Source organism: Leuciscus leuciscus (assembly GCF_965113295.1).
Source record: "Leuciscus leuciscus genome assembly, chromosome: 7".
Classification (NCBI taxonomy): Eukaryota; Metazoa; Chordata; class Actinopteri; order Cypriniformes; family Leuciscidae; genus Leuciscus; species Leuciscus leuciscus.
In genome coordinates, this window is record NC_138731.1 from 42,501,261 (window position 1) to 42,520,008 (window position 18,748).

At 35.0% G+C, this 18,748-nt stretch overlaps 2 protein-coding genes across 3 annotated transcripts in view; both read left to right on the top strand.

Annotated features, from left to right (window-relative positions):
- The window catches only part of LOC309502295 (potassium voltage-gated channel subfamily H member 7), a 112,665-nt gene extending 108,917 nt beyond the window's left edge, over positions 1-3,748 (top strand). For both annotated transcript variants that reach the window (XM_082174621.1, XM_082174622.1), the window contains exon 15: positions 316-3,748. In XM_082174621.1, coding sequence (XP_082030747.1) covers positions 316-534 — 219 coding nt within the window. In that variant the 3' untranslated portion in view covers positions 535-3,748. The remainder of the gene's footprint in view (positions 1-315) is intronic.
- A 3,841-nt stretch (positions 3,749-7,589) lies between these two features.
- The window catches only part of ifih1 (interferon induced with helicase C domain 1), a 36,280-nt gene continuing 25,121 nt past the window's right edge, over positions 7,590-18,748 (top strand). Inside the window, exons 1-4 of the mRNA XM_082174634.1 lie at positions 7,590-8,160; positions 9,850-10,018; positions 13,039-13,233; positions 13,863-13,964. Of these exons, the coding sequence (XP_082030760.1) occupies positions 7,726-8,160; positions 9,850-10,018; positions 13,039-13,233; positions 13,863-13,964 (901 nt within the window). The 5' untranslated portion in view covers positions 7,590-7,725. The remainder of the gene's footprint in view (positions 8,161-9,849; positions 10,019-13,038; positions 13,234-13,862; positions 13,965-18,748) is intronic.

An 18,748-nucleotide genomic window follows, 5' to 3' on the forward strand; every position in this document is an offset into this window, starting at 1 on the left:
TCATATATAATATATATATATATATATATATAACTAAAATGTATGAGACTTCAAAGGATGAATTCATCCTTAATAGCGCAATTTCCATATATATAAATATCTATATAACTAAATATATAGTCATATATAATCTATATATATATATAACTAAAATGTATGAGACTTCTTTTTTTTTTAAGACAAAGTTCAAACACCATGTGGATTAAGCCTATATATAGACCTTTAATTGCAATAATGCAATTCTGAATGATGCAAAACACTGAAATACATACCCAAAACGTCTATAAAAGTTGCTATAAATTCCTCTTTTTCCAGGAATTTTTGGCCATGGCAAACATCCATCCGAACCCCAAAGACTCTCCGTCAGGTCTCTCCACACAGGACTCCACTGCCATGTACAGTTTGATAAACAGCCAGACTCTTCCTCTGACACGAGAGCATTCGAAATCCCTTCTTCCCGTCCAGCCAGCGAGCGGATCTCTGGATCTCCACAGACCGGTCTCTGATCCGGCACTCCTGAAGGACCAGCACTGACTCCCTCGTCCAGGACGTCACACACAGCTCTTCCACTGGAAGGACGAAGGACATTTTAAAAACAGGCATTGGCCAAAACTTTCACACCAATGCAAGATTCTCCACTGGCACTCGCCTGTATTCTCTTCCTCTGTGATGTCACTTCCTTCTCCTGCGTTACGGGGGATATTTCGAATGGATTCGTGGACAACACTTCCATTTTCAGGAAGTAGATCTCTCATAGACAGAGGGTCTTGGACATATCCCACGTCCTCTGTGTTCTGCACACGTTTACACCGGTGTAAGACTCAGGATATTGATGGCAGTTCATATATCATAAGCAGAATTTATTCCCTGTTTTATCATTATCAAATTCTAAATGATGATAATGTAATTTTGCACTTCCATTTGCAGAACTCTGTGGAACTACATACAGTGTGGTGCACTATTGAAAATTATTATTTATTTTTTTGCATTACAGTCTGTTATACAAAATATTTTTGACCAAAAAAAAAAAAAATCATTTGACATTTCAGTTGACGATATTATTAAAAAACAATGAAACATGTCCAACTGTAACAGACCAAACATGCAAAATAATATTATACATTATCCTTAGATTATAAATATAGGCCTATAACTACTTTATAAATTAAATTGGCAACACTTTACAATAAGGTTTTATTGTTAATCATTAGTTAACTACGTTAGTTAACATGAACGTACGTGAAAAAAGCATTTATTAATCTTAGTTAATGTTAATTTCAACATTTACACATTATTAAAATCAAAAGCTGCATATTTTAATATTATTTAATGGATCTGAGCTAACACGAACTTACATTAACAAAGATTAATAAACACTAACAAATGTTTTGTTTAATGTTAACAAACATTAACTGAGACCTTATTGTAAAAGTGTTATCATTATATTACCAGTATAACAATTTGAGTGAAAAGTTAAATGGCAGCACAGATATAAATAATAATGTGAATTGTTATTCACTTATTAATTCAATGCATTATAATGTAAATTCATTTTACAATCATAGTTTCATATATTCATTTTAAATTGAAAAGTTAAAAAGATTTTCAATATGTGCTCTGAGTTTTGGACCCCACTGCAGCAAAATATTGTTTGTTTGCAAATGTTTATGTTTCTGCAAATGGAATCTTAAGTAGCGTCCATGTACATACATTATACCCCTCTATTAAAGGAAAAGAGACGCATGGCTGAAGGTTTTACCCGTTGCATGTTTACTGCAACATATTGGGAAGCAGGTTTATATGTCGGCATGTCCCGGAGCTGATCACTGAATGCACTCCTCTTTAATCCACTCGGTTTATTTGCACATGGTCAGGCTAGCTTGAGCCAAACTCCTCACGGAATAACACTATACTTTGCAAGCACTGGCGTACGAGACGGCCTCTTTATGTGACGGTGAAGTTCTGCTTAGATTTGCTTATCTAGGACTGTCTCTGCACTGCGAAAACCATGCATTTTTTAATGCAGCAAAATTCTATTTTCCACTGGAATCATAATAGTGGAAAGTAATGAATCGTAAGCTATGTTTCCATTCAAAGTTGCAAATTGAACTTATGCGCAAAATTGGAATGTGGCATAAACATTTGCAGATATAGCAGCGTTTCAATCTTGTGTTCAAAAGAGAACTAGTGGGCGTTCCCACTACTGGTTGCCTTGTAATGTTTATGAATAACATCCAAAGACAGCGAATCAGTTTTCTTGCCGCTAAAAACAAACATTCTGGAGGGAAAATATTAAATATTTAGACTCGTAAAGCATGTAAGTTAAATGAACGAGGGTCTCACAACTCCGAAAATATCAGATCAAAATTGAAAATAGGCGCTATCTGTATAAACAAACCACATATTTGAGCTTTAAACAACTACATTCTCGACTGAAAAACTCTTATAACTACATTTCATGACACAATAACAGTAGTATTTTAGATTTAAAAAAATACTCCTCCATCTCACTGTCGATGGGGCGAGGGGCTGAGCGGAGAAGGATGATGACGCTCCGCGCTCCAGGCTCCACTCCTATTGGTTGTCGCTCGCGAAAGTCGCTCTTCATTTGCATAAAGTTAAACATTTCTCAACTTTGTCGTGTCGCCAGACGCCAACGGTCGCCGGAAGTCGCCCGCTCCCCATTGAAATGAATGGTATCGTGTCGCTTTGTCGCGTGTAGTGTGAACGGGGCTTAAATCGTCACTTCCTGGGAAATTGGCACAAATTAAAATATCTAATAAAAATGGAAAGTGCTGCAATCAGGCTCTATTTTCCTAAAGACGCAATGCAGTCAAAGCTGTCATGTTATTTTGCATTCGGATGCCGGTGTTTGGGAACGCGATCATATGAGACGCTTCTGGAAGGTTATTGTAGCAGACTTTGGCTCAGGCTTTTCAGAATCACCAGATCAACATTTGAGATGCTGCGATGCGATTGGTTCGCTGGTTAGTCCAGTTATCCAATCACATCCTCGGTTGAGGCAAAGTTTTCTGTTGCGCTTTGAGGGATTTATTCTGTAAATCTGTTCCCATCGTAGTTTATGCGCATGTCTTTTTATTGGATAAAGTTTTCCGCCTGAATTTTTTATTTATGCGCATCGTGGCATTTTTTTTTAATGCGATATCCCAAAATGTGCATAAAAAAGTTGGATGGAAACATAGCTACAGACACTCACAAGTTAAATGCGGATTCTTGTGCTAAACTGACAGAAAGTAAGATACTCAACTGATTGAAAAATGGCACTATATCATCTAAACATGCGCAAAGATCATATAGCACAGCATAAACACAAGCAATGTTATGTATGATGTCACTGCTCAAACGGTTCTGCAGTATGCCACTGTTTGCAAAGCACATGTTAGTTTAATATGTAGCTATGAATATATATGCATAATAGAATATGTAGCCTACTTTTATCAACTTCTGGTCAAACGTTAAAGAATTAGTTCACCCCAAAATTAAAAATGATTATGATTTACTCCCCCTCAACCCATCCTAGGTGTATATGACGTTCATCTTGCAGCCCAACACAATCAGAGTTATATTAAAAAATATAATGAGAGTGACTGGTACCCAAAAAAGGCTTTTATTAACCCCCGAGTCGTATGGATTACTTTTATGATGGATGGATGCACTTTTTTGGGCTTCAAAATCTCAGGCTCTTTTCACTCTCATTATAAAGCTTGGAAAAGCCAGGATATATATATATATAGGCTACACATACATATACATACAGTACAGGCCAAAAGTTTGGACACATTACTATTTTTAATGTTTTTAAAAATAGTAATGTGTCCAAACTTTTGGCCTGTACTGTATATATATATGTATATATATGTATATGTATATGTATATATATATTCATCAGAGTTATATATATATATATATATATAACTCTGATGAATATATATATATATCCTTGCTGAATATATATATATATATATATATATATATATATATATATATATATATATATATATATATAACTCTGATTGTGTTCGGCTGAAAGAAGAAAGTCATATTCAACCTATGGATTGAGGGCGAGTAAATTATTGGGATAATTTTTATTTTTGAGTTAACTAACCCTTTCAAAAGCTCCAATAATGTTGGCTTCATCAAGTCACTGGAAAATTTTAATCTTACAACAAAATCACTTTGTTTTCCAAAAATTGAGTCTAGAAAAGCTTTCTGTCACAAATTCTGCTAGCAATAATGATAAAACACTTGGGCTGTGTCCAAAATCGCATACTTCCCTACTACATAGTAGGCATTAAAATAGTATGTTACAAAAAAATGATATCTCCGAATTCACAAGAGTCGAAAAGTACCCGGATATTTCCGGATAAATGCTGAAGTGTGCATACGATGGAGACTTTACTATCCCATGAGGCCACGGGAGAGGATTTGTGAATGGGTTTGTCACATGATAATGACATCATGATGAATGTAGTATGTCCGGATTATATTCATACTATATAAAACACACATTTGTAGCAGTCATTAATTATTTATTCATAATAAGTACCTTATTTTGCGATTTGGGACGTGGCCTGGATCTTTCCACTCATGCTTCTTGTCTAACCCACCTCGAAAAGGTTCATTTATCTTGCAAAGATTGTAATATTCTAATCTGAGAGGGGATTTTTTTGCATCTGTTTCTTTTTCTGTAATGTTAGTTTAACTTAAAATATGTATTTATACATACCCATTTTTTTTTTTTTTTTTTTTTTTTTTGTGCAATAAACGCTTTCTTAAATTACTGTTTAAATTTCTATCAAGACTTTGCAGCTTGATTTGACCTATTTTATGTACAGTATGTTTATTTTTATATGTGACTGTCAAACACTGTACTTTGGATTAAAAGCAAACAGTTAGCAAACATCTAGTAAATTGCACATCAGCATGTAAAATTAAGAATCATCACACCCAAGCAAATATTAAATCTGCAGATATATGCTTATTATCTGCACTTTATTTAAAAATAAAGACTCCATGCCCTTATAATTAATGTTACCAACCTCTGCATGAGTGTGAATGTGTTTTGAGTGCTTTGTGTGTGTGAGTGTGTGTGTATGTGTTTGTCTTTATTTTTTTATTTATTAATTTAATTTTGTTTTTATGTGTCCTAAAGCATAATAATCATATATTAAAGGCCGCCCGAAGCAGAGGTGGCTTTTTATTATTATTATTTGGGAATATATTTAATACGGTTAATAACCCTGCAAACGTTTGCACGTTACACTTTCACTTTTTATCCCAGCTTTTCACTTGCACTGAGTTGTTTTTTATAGTTTGCACTGTATAGTTTGTACACCACAATACTCTACAGGTGTTTTGAATATGTCTGTTATTATAAGATTTATTATATTTGATGAAATTGCTTTAGGCAATTACTTTTGACTAACTGTACTGTACAAAAAGCATATAAATAAAAGGAACGTATATCAGTTTTGTTGAGTCGAACTGTGATTTTTAAGAGAAAAGCACTGAAGTATGAAATCAGAACACATGATAACAGAGCTATGATAACCATGATTGTAAAGAGCATTACTAGTATACCACATACTAAAATAAATATTTCATTTCCATGCATTTACAGTATTTAACAAGTAACCTAATGAGCATGAGACAGTCAGCCGGTCACTAGTGCAAATTATACCATTATTATTAATACTCAAACTAAAAATATAAGTTTTAGTCATTTTGTTATTTACAAAATAAAGCTATTATACCATTATTATTAAAGGAACACTCCACCGTTTTTTGAAATAGGGCTTATTCACCTTCTTTCCTACATTTAGATAGGTGGGCAAATGCATTTTTGTCTCAGTGCATGCATTGTTTTAGTTTGACAGGGTCGGCGCTAGCTTAGCTTAGCATAATGAATGGAATCCTTTGTTGCCAGCTAGCATGTCCTGAGTAAAAGTGATATAAAAAAAATTAAAAAACCCACCTAATTACTTCTTGTGGCCTGCGTATTCACAACAAGTACAAATAGCGATGCAGATTAACACTAGACGATTTCCTATGCAGATATTGACTTGGGACTATATTAGGGGGAAGCACAGGTGAAGCACTGCTACTTGGGCGCAGAGATATCACGCCCAAGTAGCAGTGCTTCGCCTGTGCTTCCCCCTAATATAGTCCTTAATATATAAGTCAATATCTTCCTAGGAAATCGCCTAGTGTTAATCTGCATCACTATTTGTACTTGTTGTGAATACGCAGGCCACAAGAAGTAATTAGGTGGGTTTTTAAAAATTTTTATATCATTTTTACTCAGGACATGCTAGCTGGCAACAAAGGATTCCATTCATTGTGCTAAGCTAAGCTAGCGCCGACCCTGTCAAACTAAAACAATGCATGCACTGAGACAAAAATGCATTTGCCCACCTATCTAAATGTAGGAAAGAAGGTGAATAAGCCCTATTTCAAAAAACGGTGGAGTGTTCCTTTAACATTTAGAATTAGCTTTTTTTTTATTTATTTTTTAGTAATTTTGTTATGTGCTTTTGTCATTTTTATTCGTTTTTTTGTTTTGTTTTTGTAATTTTAGTACTTCAACTTATTTTATTTCAGTTAGTTGCCAAGCAACATATTTCAGCCTTTTCAATTAGCAAATATAGTTCTAGTAAACAATAACACAAATGAGCAGTAAAATGTCCTGATCAATGAGGTTATTGTTTGATTTTGACCGAACATTAAAAAAAATATATTATACTTTATTATGTCTTTCCATTCAAAATCATTTAACACAATTATACAAATAAACATTCTTTAAAGTTGTAATATTTTTTTCTCAGTAATTGTTCCTTTTTTCTTCTACTTTCCCTTTAATTTTTTCATTTTTATCTTTTGTGATAATCAACACACAATAAAACACATAATTAGAACAATAACCAAGAACATAATTAGATACTTTTACATATCAAAAAAGTAATAAAAAAATAAAAATAATCATTAAATTAAATTAAAAAGTATTTTAAAAATAATGTAATTAAAAGTTAACATTAAGATATATACCGTACTAAACTCATAATAAATAATTCAAACAAAATATTTAAACATCAAATAATAATAATCAATAGTAAATAAATAAAATAATAAATAGATACATTAAACAAATACTTTTTAAATTGAGCAGATTCATGAATCTAATAACAATCCCTCTAACCCCTCTATACTTTCAAGATTTTTTATAAACTCACACTTTTTTCTACTATAACAAAATCAATATTCAAAATTATATAATATAATATTATATAATACAATATTATATTATATTATATTAATGTTACCGGTTTGGCATAAGGGATTCTGTCGACATCTAGTGTTTATTATTTTCATCTAGTAGTGGTTATTAAAGTTTGCAGAAAAACTGTATACACAATTTTTCAATGCCCGCAAAGCAGTTTTTATTCTAACAATAAAAAAATATATTCATGAAAATAAATAAAGAGAGAACATAATTATTTAAATCTCGTGGCTTTAAATACCGTTGATATTTTTAGCAGGCGCTGACACATCTGACTGATTACGTTTCTAAACCAGGACAAGAAACGAAACCGAAAGTCACCGAGTCCTGGGAAGTAAACCCGGGCTCGTCGGCTTGTAGTAATCGGTGAACTGGCAGAACTTCTGGCAGAACATTTTTAGGCGATATCTCATCTAGTCTGATCAAATATGAGCATTGATCAGGACATCGAGACGCGTCATATTCTGGACTGTTTCAGAGACAGACTGAAGCGGATCATCCAGGTCGAGCCACTTCTGGATCAGCTGCACTTCCTCGGACAGGATCGAAGGGACAAAATAAGAGCCAAGTTACGCGCGGACGGGGACATAAGCGCCGCAACACTTCTGATCGACGAAATTATTCAAACACAACACGACAAGGGATGGTCGAGGGAGCTGATCACCGCACTGGAGACTGCTGGATGCACAAACGCGGTGAATTACGTGCTGAACAGCCCACCGGACCCGACCGAAGAGGCCGAGAACGACAGCTGTGTCCGCCTCATCGATCTCATGCATCTGACCCTGGTCAACATGAAGACCGGAGACGTGTGCGCGCACTGCTGCTCACTGGAGCTCCTGACGCGCGAGGACCAGGAGAATGTGAGTGACCAAACCTCACACATCACACTTACAGCAGGGGTTCGTGGAGCTCTGGGGTTCGTGAGGAGGAACTACAGGGGGTTTGTGAACTGATGAAAAGTTCAAATTAAATAAAGAAGTACAATTTAAATAAATAAATAAATAAACAAATACACATTTGAAATAAAAACAATCAAAATCAATCATAAAAGTCCCTGCATTTGACGGACAGTCAGACAGACAGATAGTCAGACGATAGATAGATAGATAGATAGATAGATAGATAGATAGATAGATAGATAGATAGATAGATAGGCAGTCAGGCAGACAGACAGACAGATAGACAGACAGACAGACAGACAGACAGACAGACAGAATGTCAGTGCTAATTAACAGAATGTTAATGCTAATGCTAACCCAATCTTAACAACTACCTTACTAACTAGACAGACAGGCAGACAGATAGATAGGCAGGCAGACAGACAGACAGACAGACAGATAGATAGTCAGACAGATAGATAGATAGATAGTCAGTCAGACAGATAGATAGATAGGCAGATAGTCAGACAGACAGACAGATAGATAGATAGATAGATAGATAGATAGATAGATAGATAGATAGATAGATAGATAGATAGATAGTCAGACAGACAGACAGACAGACAGACAGACAGATAGATAGATAGATAGATAGATAGATAGATAGATAGGCAGTCAGGCAGACAGACAGACAGACAGATAGACAGACAGACAGACAGAATGTCAGTGCTAATTAACAGAATGTTAATGCTAATGCTAACCCAATCTTAACAACTACCTTACTAACTAGACAGACAGACAGGCAGACAGATAGATAGGCAGACAGAGAGACAGACAGACAGACAGACAGACAGACAGACAGATAGATAGATAGTCAGACAGATAGATAGATAGTCAGACAGATAGATAGATAGGCAGATAGACAGACAGACAGACAGACAGACAGATAGATAGTCAGACAGATAGATAGATAGATAGTCAGACAGACAGACAGACAGACAGATAGATAGATAGATAGATAGATAGATAGATAGATAGATAGACAGATAGATAGGCAGATAGACAGACAGACAGATAGATAGTCAGACAGACAGATAGATAGATAGATAGTCAGACAGACAGATAGATAGATAGTCAGACAGACAGACAGATAGATAGATAGGCAGATATATAGTCAGACAGACAGATAGACAGATAGATAGATAGATAGATAGATAGATAGATAGATAGATAGATAGATAGATAGATAGATAGATAGATAGATAGATAGATAGATAGATAGATAGATAGATAGATAGATAGATAGTCATGTAAAAAACATTATCATCAGTAGAGGGCGCTATAAACCAAACAGAATGTTAATGCTAATGCTAACCCAATCTTAACAACTACCTTACTAACTATTAATAAGGAGTTTATGGAGGGAAAAGTCGAAGTTAATAGTGAGAATTGGACCCTAAACTAAAGTGTGACTCTAGACTGGAGCATATTACTGAGCTAAAGTTCAAAACATCATCAATAATGACCCATATTGAGTTTAACTGACCTTCCTGTGTGTGTGTGTGTGTGTGTGTGTGTGTGTGTGTGTGTGTGTGTCTCAGTGTCTGTCCGAGCATTCTCCTCTCACTCATATTAAATGCATTAACTATTTGTTCATTATTACTCCTGCAGATTATGAAAGCCACAGAGAATCTTGGGAACATAAACGGTGCTCGAGTGCTCCTCAAAAGGCTGGTGAAAAATGAAATTGGCTGGTTCTCCAAATTCCTTCAGGCCCTGGAGGAGACGGAGCACCATGACCTCGTGCGCGAGCTGCGGGGAGAGCCGTGCAAGGAGGACGGTGAGGAACAAACCATCATACACAACTGCTGCTTTCTCATCGAGCTGTCACATGTGGAAGCATATGGGTAGCAATATTCCATTTGAAATATAATATGCAAAATGACAATGCAATATGTAAAATGGCAATGCATTTCTGTATTTATATTTACATTTTCCCTTACATTTGTGCAACGATGGTGCAAAATGAAAATGAAAAATCAATTATATAATTTACATTTGCCATTTCATACCATTTCAGGATCTTCAACATTATTGGGTAGCTAATTATAGTAATAAGAATAAAGATAAGCATATGTATCAGACAGTTGGTGGGGCCAACTTCACTCAGTGACTGACAGGGTGGGTGGGGGCGGGGCCAACTTCACTCAGTGACTGACAGGGTGGGTGGGGGCGGGGCCAACTTCACTCAGTGACTGACAGGGTGGGTGGGGGCGGGGCCAACTTCACTCAGTGACTGACAGGGTGGGTGGGGGAAGGACCAACTTCACGCAGTGATTGACAGGGTGGGTGGGGGCGGGGCCAACTTCACTCAGTGACTGACAGGGTGGGTGGGGGAGGGGCCAACTTCACTCAGTGACTGACAGGGTGGGTGGGGGCGGGGCCAACTTCACACAGTGATTGACAGGGTGGGTGGGGGCGGGGCCAACTTCACGCAGTGATTGACAGGACGGGAGGGGGCGGGGTCAACTTCACGCAGTGATTGACAGGACGGATAAGTGATTGGCTCGGAATGCATTTTCAATTTGCACATTGAATTTTGCTACATTCATTCCGGGACATTTAATGAAAATGCAATCGCAAGTGTCTCAACTGTGAGTTGCATTTAAGAAAGATAACATTTAAACGAACATGTTAAACCTATCTAATCATTTCTGTAATACATTTTAATTTTAATTTTGCAACTTATAAAGCGTTAAAATATGTATTCAATTTACATATTAAAACTAGTGTGAAATTGCAAATGTAAATTATATAATTGAATTATCATTTTCATTTTGCACAAATGTAATGGAAAATGTACATTTAAAAACAGAAATGCATTGCCATTTCACATATTGCATTGTCATTTTGCAAATCACATTTCAAATTGAATATTGCAACCCATATGCTTCCATAGTCACAGGCTCTCTTAGAAAAACAGTAGTTGGAAACCGGAAACCAGCAGAGGTCAAATGTCACTCTGCTGTTTAGACTACACATTTGTGGCCTGGAAACCCCACGGTTAGTGTCTGTATATCCCTACAAACCAAATGAGCTCTTAAAGGGATAGCTCACCCAAAAATGAAAATTCTGCCTCTAATTACTCACCCTCATGCCATCTAAGACTTTCGTTCATCTTCAAAACACAAATGAAGATATTTGTAATGAAATCAGATCTTTCTGTCCCTCCATTGACAGCTACACAACTGACACTTTGTCACGCTTTAAAAAGTTCATAAAGAGATCGTAAAACTAATCCATATGAATTGAGCGGTTTAGTCCAAATTTTCTGAAGAGACTCGATCACTTTATATGATAAACCGATTGAATTTAGGCTTTTATTCACATTTAAACACTGATCAGCGAACACGAGACTGCCAGAACAAGCCTCATTGGTTCTTGCAGAAGCTCAGTTCATCAAAAAGATCTTCATTTGTGTCCTGAAGATGAACGAAAGTCTGACGGGTTACGGTTGAGTAATTAAGGACAGAAGTTTTAAAAAGATAGTCATTTTGAGATTGATTATCCAGAATATTGGCTGATTTTTCACAAGTTCTTAAAGGTATAGCGGAGGATGTTTTACTTCCTGGTGGGTAGTCTAAACTATTGGTCCTCCTAATTGTCAATCATTCTGGTGAATCAATCAAACTTTTCAAAAAGTGGAGAGGGCGGGTCTTATCTAAAATTTGGAAAGATCCTCCGCTATACCTTTAAGAAACATGTAGGAAAAAAACAATTGTAAGAAACAACTTTTTTTTGTGCTTTTTGAGGAATGCTCAAATAATTGGTCGTATAGCAAATCTTCATGATCTTATAAATAAATCTTAGTTTATGTATTTTACTATTTACCAATTACGTTATCAAAATTGAAAGTACAATACCGTTCAAAATATATATTTTTTTATATAAGAAATTAATACTTTTATTCAGCAAGGACACATTAAATTGATCAAAAGTGACAGTAAAGACTTTTATAATATTACAAAGATTTCTATTTCAAATAAATGCTGTTCTTTCCATCAATAAAATAATCCTGGTAAAAAATATTAAGCAAAATATTAAGTAAAAATATGATGATAATAATAATACAAAGAAGAAGAAGAAATGTATCTTGAGCATCAAATCATCATATTAGAATGATTTCTGAAGGATCATGTGACGCTGAAGACTGGAGTAATGATGCTTTGATCACAGGAATAAATTACATTATAAAATATATTGCAATAGAAAAGAGTTATTTTAAATTGTAATAATATTTCACAATATTACAGTTTTTTACCGTATTTTTGATGAAATAAATGCAGCTTTAGTGAGCAGAAGAGACTTCTGTCAAAAACAAACACATTTTGAACACTAGTGTGTTGTTAATGTTCTAATTTCGACTAAAGTAATGACGTGCAGTTCAGTAAGTGTGTTTTAGAGCGTATCTAAACAAAAAGCATGAATTTGAGATTGATCTGAGTTTGTTTTTTGTTTCTTTAAAAAAAAACCATTTCTCGATTCCTAGGGACAGATGATGCACAGGTCATTTAACAATTCAATAGCACTTTATTTGACAGTCCTGTTCCCCATGTACATACTATGTACTTATTACAGTGATTACAATAACTAGGTACTAACCTTAACCCATGTAGTTACCTTATATTACCCAGTACTTTCTTATGTAAGTACACGTACAGTAAAATAAAGTGCAACCAACAATTCTTTAGATAAGTGGCACGTTAGATTAATGCGGTGGAGTTTTAATGTTTTATTTTGACCATAATGGCACGTCGACATCATGCATTACACTGATCTGATTACCTGTGTGTGTTACAGAGTCCATGTCAGTCGAGACCCACGAGCTCAGAACTGCTGAGGAGGGAGAACAGATGTGTTTAGCTCTCGCGAAGGAGACGGACCCGGTCGTGAACGGCTCTATGCCTGTTCTCTCCGCCAATAGCTCGCTTTTGTCAGAGGACCTGGACAGCAGTGTGGACAGCAGCGTTCTGGATGCGTCGGCTGAAAACCAAGGTGCAAAAATATAGTTGGGAAAACAGACAATCCTGCTATAAACTTGATCAACTACTCCTATAGCTTTTGGTGTTGCTTTTGTTATTGTTGGCTGTGTGAGGAAATCGCTCATCTATTGAGAGATGTGGATAAAAAGGCATCTGATATAAGCATAAATGTGACCCTGGATCACAGAACCAGTCATAAGTCGCACGGGTATATCTGTGGCAATAGCCATCAATACATTGTTTGGGTCAAAATTATCGATCTTCCTTTTATGGTCAAAAATCATTAGGATATTAAGTAAAGATCATGTTCCATGAAGATATTTTGTAAATTTCCTACTGTAAATATATAAAACATTTATTTTTGTGAGTGAATGCAGCACAATCGTGAACATAAATGAACAACTTTAAAGGAGATTTTCTCAATGTTTCGATTTTTTTGCACCCTCAGATTCCAGATTTTCAAATAGTTGTATCTCGGCTAAATATTGTCCTATCATAACAAACCATACATCAATGGAAAGCTTATTTATTCAGTTTACAGATTATGCATTTCGAAAAATTGACCCATGTGACTGGTTTTGTGGTCCAGGGTCACATATGTAAACAAGCCAGACTAACAGCAGTGCATATATTCTCTCACAGATGTAGACATGTACAAAGGCCAGGAGGAAGAGGAAGGAGATCCCACAGAAGAAGGAGATCCCACAGAAGATGGAGATCCCACAGAGGATGATGATCCGTCAGGTACAGTCAAATGACTTTCATCCAAACTGAAAGGGTGTAGGTTCATATCTAATGCTCTTGATCCCTCGCTTTCTCCAGTTTGGACAGTCCCAGCAATTAGTGTACTGTAAAAGATGGGAAAAAAAGAATGAGTTCAATTACAAACCACAGGGATTTAGTTTGTAGTCATGCCCATCTCAGAACTATATCATGCTTGCTCTTATTAAGTGCAATCTCAAAAAAAAAAAAAAAAAAAACTTGACTTCAAGCCTTTATGTATAATGCATTATAGCTTTTCAAGAATAATTGTAACCAAAGTTAAAATGCATTATAAGATTTGCAGATTCCTTGTTACATCTTAAATTAGTTGTTTGTCATGTGTTTTAATACATTATACTTTCTAAAGGTGTAACATAAATATTATAATGCATTATAACTGTGGTTACAATTATTCATGAGACCATACAATGCATTATAAGGTGCATTGCAAGGCATAATTAATGCATTAAACATGTTTATAATGCGTTATATATAAAGGTTTCAAGTAAAGTGTTAGCAAATGTGCATTTAATAACTATACATTTCAAAATAAAATAAAACATAAATCGACCAATTTGAAGCAGGACATTTCAGTTAAAATTCATAGGAATTGCAAGTAATAATTAATTTTTACCGACACTTTTCCAGTAATGACGAACAATAGGAAAAGTCATGGATTAGTCAATTAGTAATTTAATTAAATGCCACAAAACCATATTTAACAGAGTTATGAAAATTAACCCTGCTTTCATGTTTTTAATTGTACATTCAATCATTGTTTGAAAGGAAATAAGGCATCAAATCTCTTTACCCTTTGACATTTCAGCTTAGTTCTTTTGTGCAATACATCTAATGACCCACAATCCAGCCTTTCGTCTGAGAAACGTTCCCGCGAGCGATTAACTGTCAGGACATTTGTAAAGAGTTATTATTATAAGAGCGTATAGGAAAAGAATGGCTTAGTTGTGTTCAGCGGCCTGATTCTCAGTGGTTCTGTGACTGCTCCACATGTGAGACGTCTCCCTCGACCGCATAACGTTCACCAGTCTCGTCTCCTCGAAAAAGTGTTAAATCACTGTCACATCCAGGGGATATTTCCACTCGCACGCCCGTTCCAGACCGAGGCCGGCCGCTAACAAGGGCATATTGAAGCCATCAAGAACGGGTCTGGTCATGGTCTGCAGGAGAGAGAGAGAGAGAGGAAAATGTGTGAGAGGAGTGAATATGCATATGCGAAAGTATTGTTTTCATAATGCATAATTGGCTTAATAAAAAGGAAGTTTAGGTAAAACACTCATGGATATTGCTAGCATAATCATTGCAAATATACATGCAATATACATGCATTGCTTCAAATATGCATTGCAAAGAAAAATAAGCATGTAAAAACTGATGCACAGACTCACTAAAAACTTCATATTAGAGTGATTTCTGAAGGATCATGTGACTGAAAAATGGAGTAATGATGCTGAAAATTTAAGTTAAAGTTACATTTTAAAATATAGAAACCAGTTATTTTCAAATGTAATAATATATCATATTTTTGATCAAGTAAATACATCTTCAGGTGTTTCACCATTTCATTCACAGCCGAGGAATTCCAGGATAGACGTGATTTTTACACACATTTTACTTATTTGTTTAGTGCATTCTATCCTCCTGCCAAAAATGCTATTAGCTTAACCAGCAGTGATCGTACATGCTCATAAAAGCAACTCGTCCAGATCGATGACTTCTCTAGGAATGCCATATTGTCAGAGAATTATAAACACTAAGTTTCCTGTTAGTATGTAACAAAAAAAAAAAAAAAGACTCGCACCAACCAACATCCACTCAGAAACTACAGTGGCACAGGCCAGTACAATTCAGGAAGAATTTCAATTCAGCGGGAGAGAAAGAAAAATGTCTGGCTGAAATGAATGAAGTGCTCCCCTTTTTTTTATCATCCTCGTGCCCTTGTCCAGGAGTTTTCCCTGAATGTTTTAATGAATGTTGTTGAGCTGGTCATTATCAGTGCACTGTGTGTCTGTGTGTGTGTGTGTGTGTGTGTGTGTGTGTGTGTGTGTGTGTGTGTGTGTGTGTGTGTGTGTGTGTGTATTGAACTAGAATCAGGAACCACCAGTTCCTATTGCTCATCATTACAAATGAATGAGCAAAGCTTCCCCTGGTGCAATGTGTAAAGTTGCATTGAACTGTGGTCTATTTACAGGTCAAGTTTCTTTGAGGTCAGTTTAGGAAAATTGTAAAAATTCTAAATAAATTGTGCAACATCGCAAACGTACGCATTACAAATATTGCATCCTTCTGCCTTCCAAAATAAGGTGAGGAACTGGGCGGTTTTCTGGCTACATAAAGCTTTCATTTAGTCATAAGTTATGCGTCATCAGATTGAAGAGTCACATTTTTGGTGATACATTTTCCCAGTGCATGTGATTGTAGTCAGTCACTGTATATTATGTTTGACATATAGACATTTTGAGTATGTTTATGTGTGCTTGTGTGTTACAATCAATATGTTTGACATTCTGTTGACTACGCAACTTTGCAACTACATGTCAACATGAGTTGTTTTGGTGCATTAGAGTATTTACTCCATAAAGTCATAATCAGGGAGGATGGGAAAGAAAAATCATTCAAACATATTTGTATGACGCTCACATTTCTCATTAAATTCTCCTGCTCCGTCCACAACTCTAAACTCTTACTATACATGTTCAAATGTTTGGGGTCGGACAGATTTGTGTTATGCATTCGGCTCACTAAAGCTGCATTTATTTGATTAAAAAATGTATGTATTATTACAATTTAAAATAACTTTTCTATGTGAATATATGTTTAAATGTAATAATTTAAACATACATTTAATGCATTATATATAAATGCATTATATATATATATATAAATGCATATATATAAATGCATTATATTTAATACAATGCATTTAAACATGCATTTATTTGATCAAAAATACGGTAAAAACTGTAATATTGTGAAATATTATTACAATTTAAACTAACTTTTTTATATTGCAATATATTTTAAAATGTAATTTATTCCTGTGATCAAAGCTGTATTTTCAGCATCATTACTCCAGTCTTCAGAGTCACATGATCCTTCAGAAATCATTCTAATATGATGATTTGATGCTCAAGAAATATTTCTGATTATTATTTATCAATGTTGAAAACAGTTGCTTCATATTCTTTGATGAATAGAAAGAACAGTATTCATTTGACATAGAAGCCTTTAGTAATACTGTCTTTAGTTACACTTTTGTTCAATTTATTGCTGAACAAAAGTATTAATGTCTTAAAAAAAAGAAAAGCATACTGACCCCAAACTTTTGAACAGTAGTGTACGCAACAACCGTCTCATTTGTGTCCGTTTTAGTTTTAGAAGAAACATCAGGGATAAAAGTCGATACTTGCATAACGCAACTGAGAAACCCATTAAGCGTCTTGAGTTCTGAAAGAAAAACATTCAAGCAATAAAATGTTGCTCCCGGGAACCTGATTTGTTGCTTCCTTGTTTCCTTCTTATGTAATGAATTCCCTAAACAAAACAGCGTTTCATAAATCAAATGATCAGCTTGGACGGGGTCGGCACTGCCTGCGAGCTTGTTGAATGATAAATTCAATACGATTCACAATTTAATGCATATCTCTTGTTATTTATCACTCTTTTTGCCTCGCTATAACACGTTGATTATGAATGATGACATCTCTGATTAGAACAACACTCTCCAAGAGCTTGCATGTGGATTAACCTTGTCAAATGCTATAAATGAGATATAAAAGGACACAGAGTTCAATGGATGTTCAGAACTACACAATGGATTTGGCTCGCTATATTCCCATGATTCAGTTTATCACTACTGCACATTTCAGTTTTGCTCTGATTCCCAATGTTATGTGAAATTACAAGTTAATGCAGTACGATTACTAAAATCTCACTCGAGAGCTGACGTCAATTTCTAGGCAAATGTAAAAAACCGATGACTGTAAATATATATATTTTTAATTTCACAGGTAAAACAGGTTGAACATTACTTATATAAGATCAGAGAGAATCTTCAACTATACAAGAAGGGTTTGAGTTTAAAGATTTCTGTTGCATTCTTTTCACTACAATTAAGCATATTTACCCCTCAAAATACTGTGATGAATAGTAGAACTAAATACTAGAACAAATAGCACCATATGAACGCTTTATGATTGAAATAATATAAATTAGCATAAAATATTTCTTGTTAAATGTGTTCTTTTGCTATGGGTTCCCCGAATTTATTTGGAAAGTAGACAGTATTTTACTTAGAAATCCAAAAACTGGCATTATAAAAATCCATAGGATAATACAGAAGAACCCATGTCTTTAAATTCTCTTCTGGTTTTTTGGATTATAACCTAAACATATATACATATATATTGTGGGTGTGCTTTAAAAACGTTACAAGTTGCTAAATAAAAGACTTGCAACTACTAGAAGGATTTAAGTGTACATACTGAACTAATTGGACTGATGTGGTTCTTAAATAGCAATTCATATTTTCATATATATATATATATATATATTAGGGGTGGCACGGTTCACAAAACCCACGGTTCGGTTCGTATCACGGTTTTAGGGTCACGGTTTTCGGTTCTGTACGGTTCTTGTTGTTGTTTTTTCTTTTAATCTTTAACACTCCAAAAATTTACTTCAGCATATGATATATAGCTGAATTATCTAATTATTAATTTATTTATTTATTTCATAAATGGGGTGTG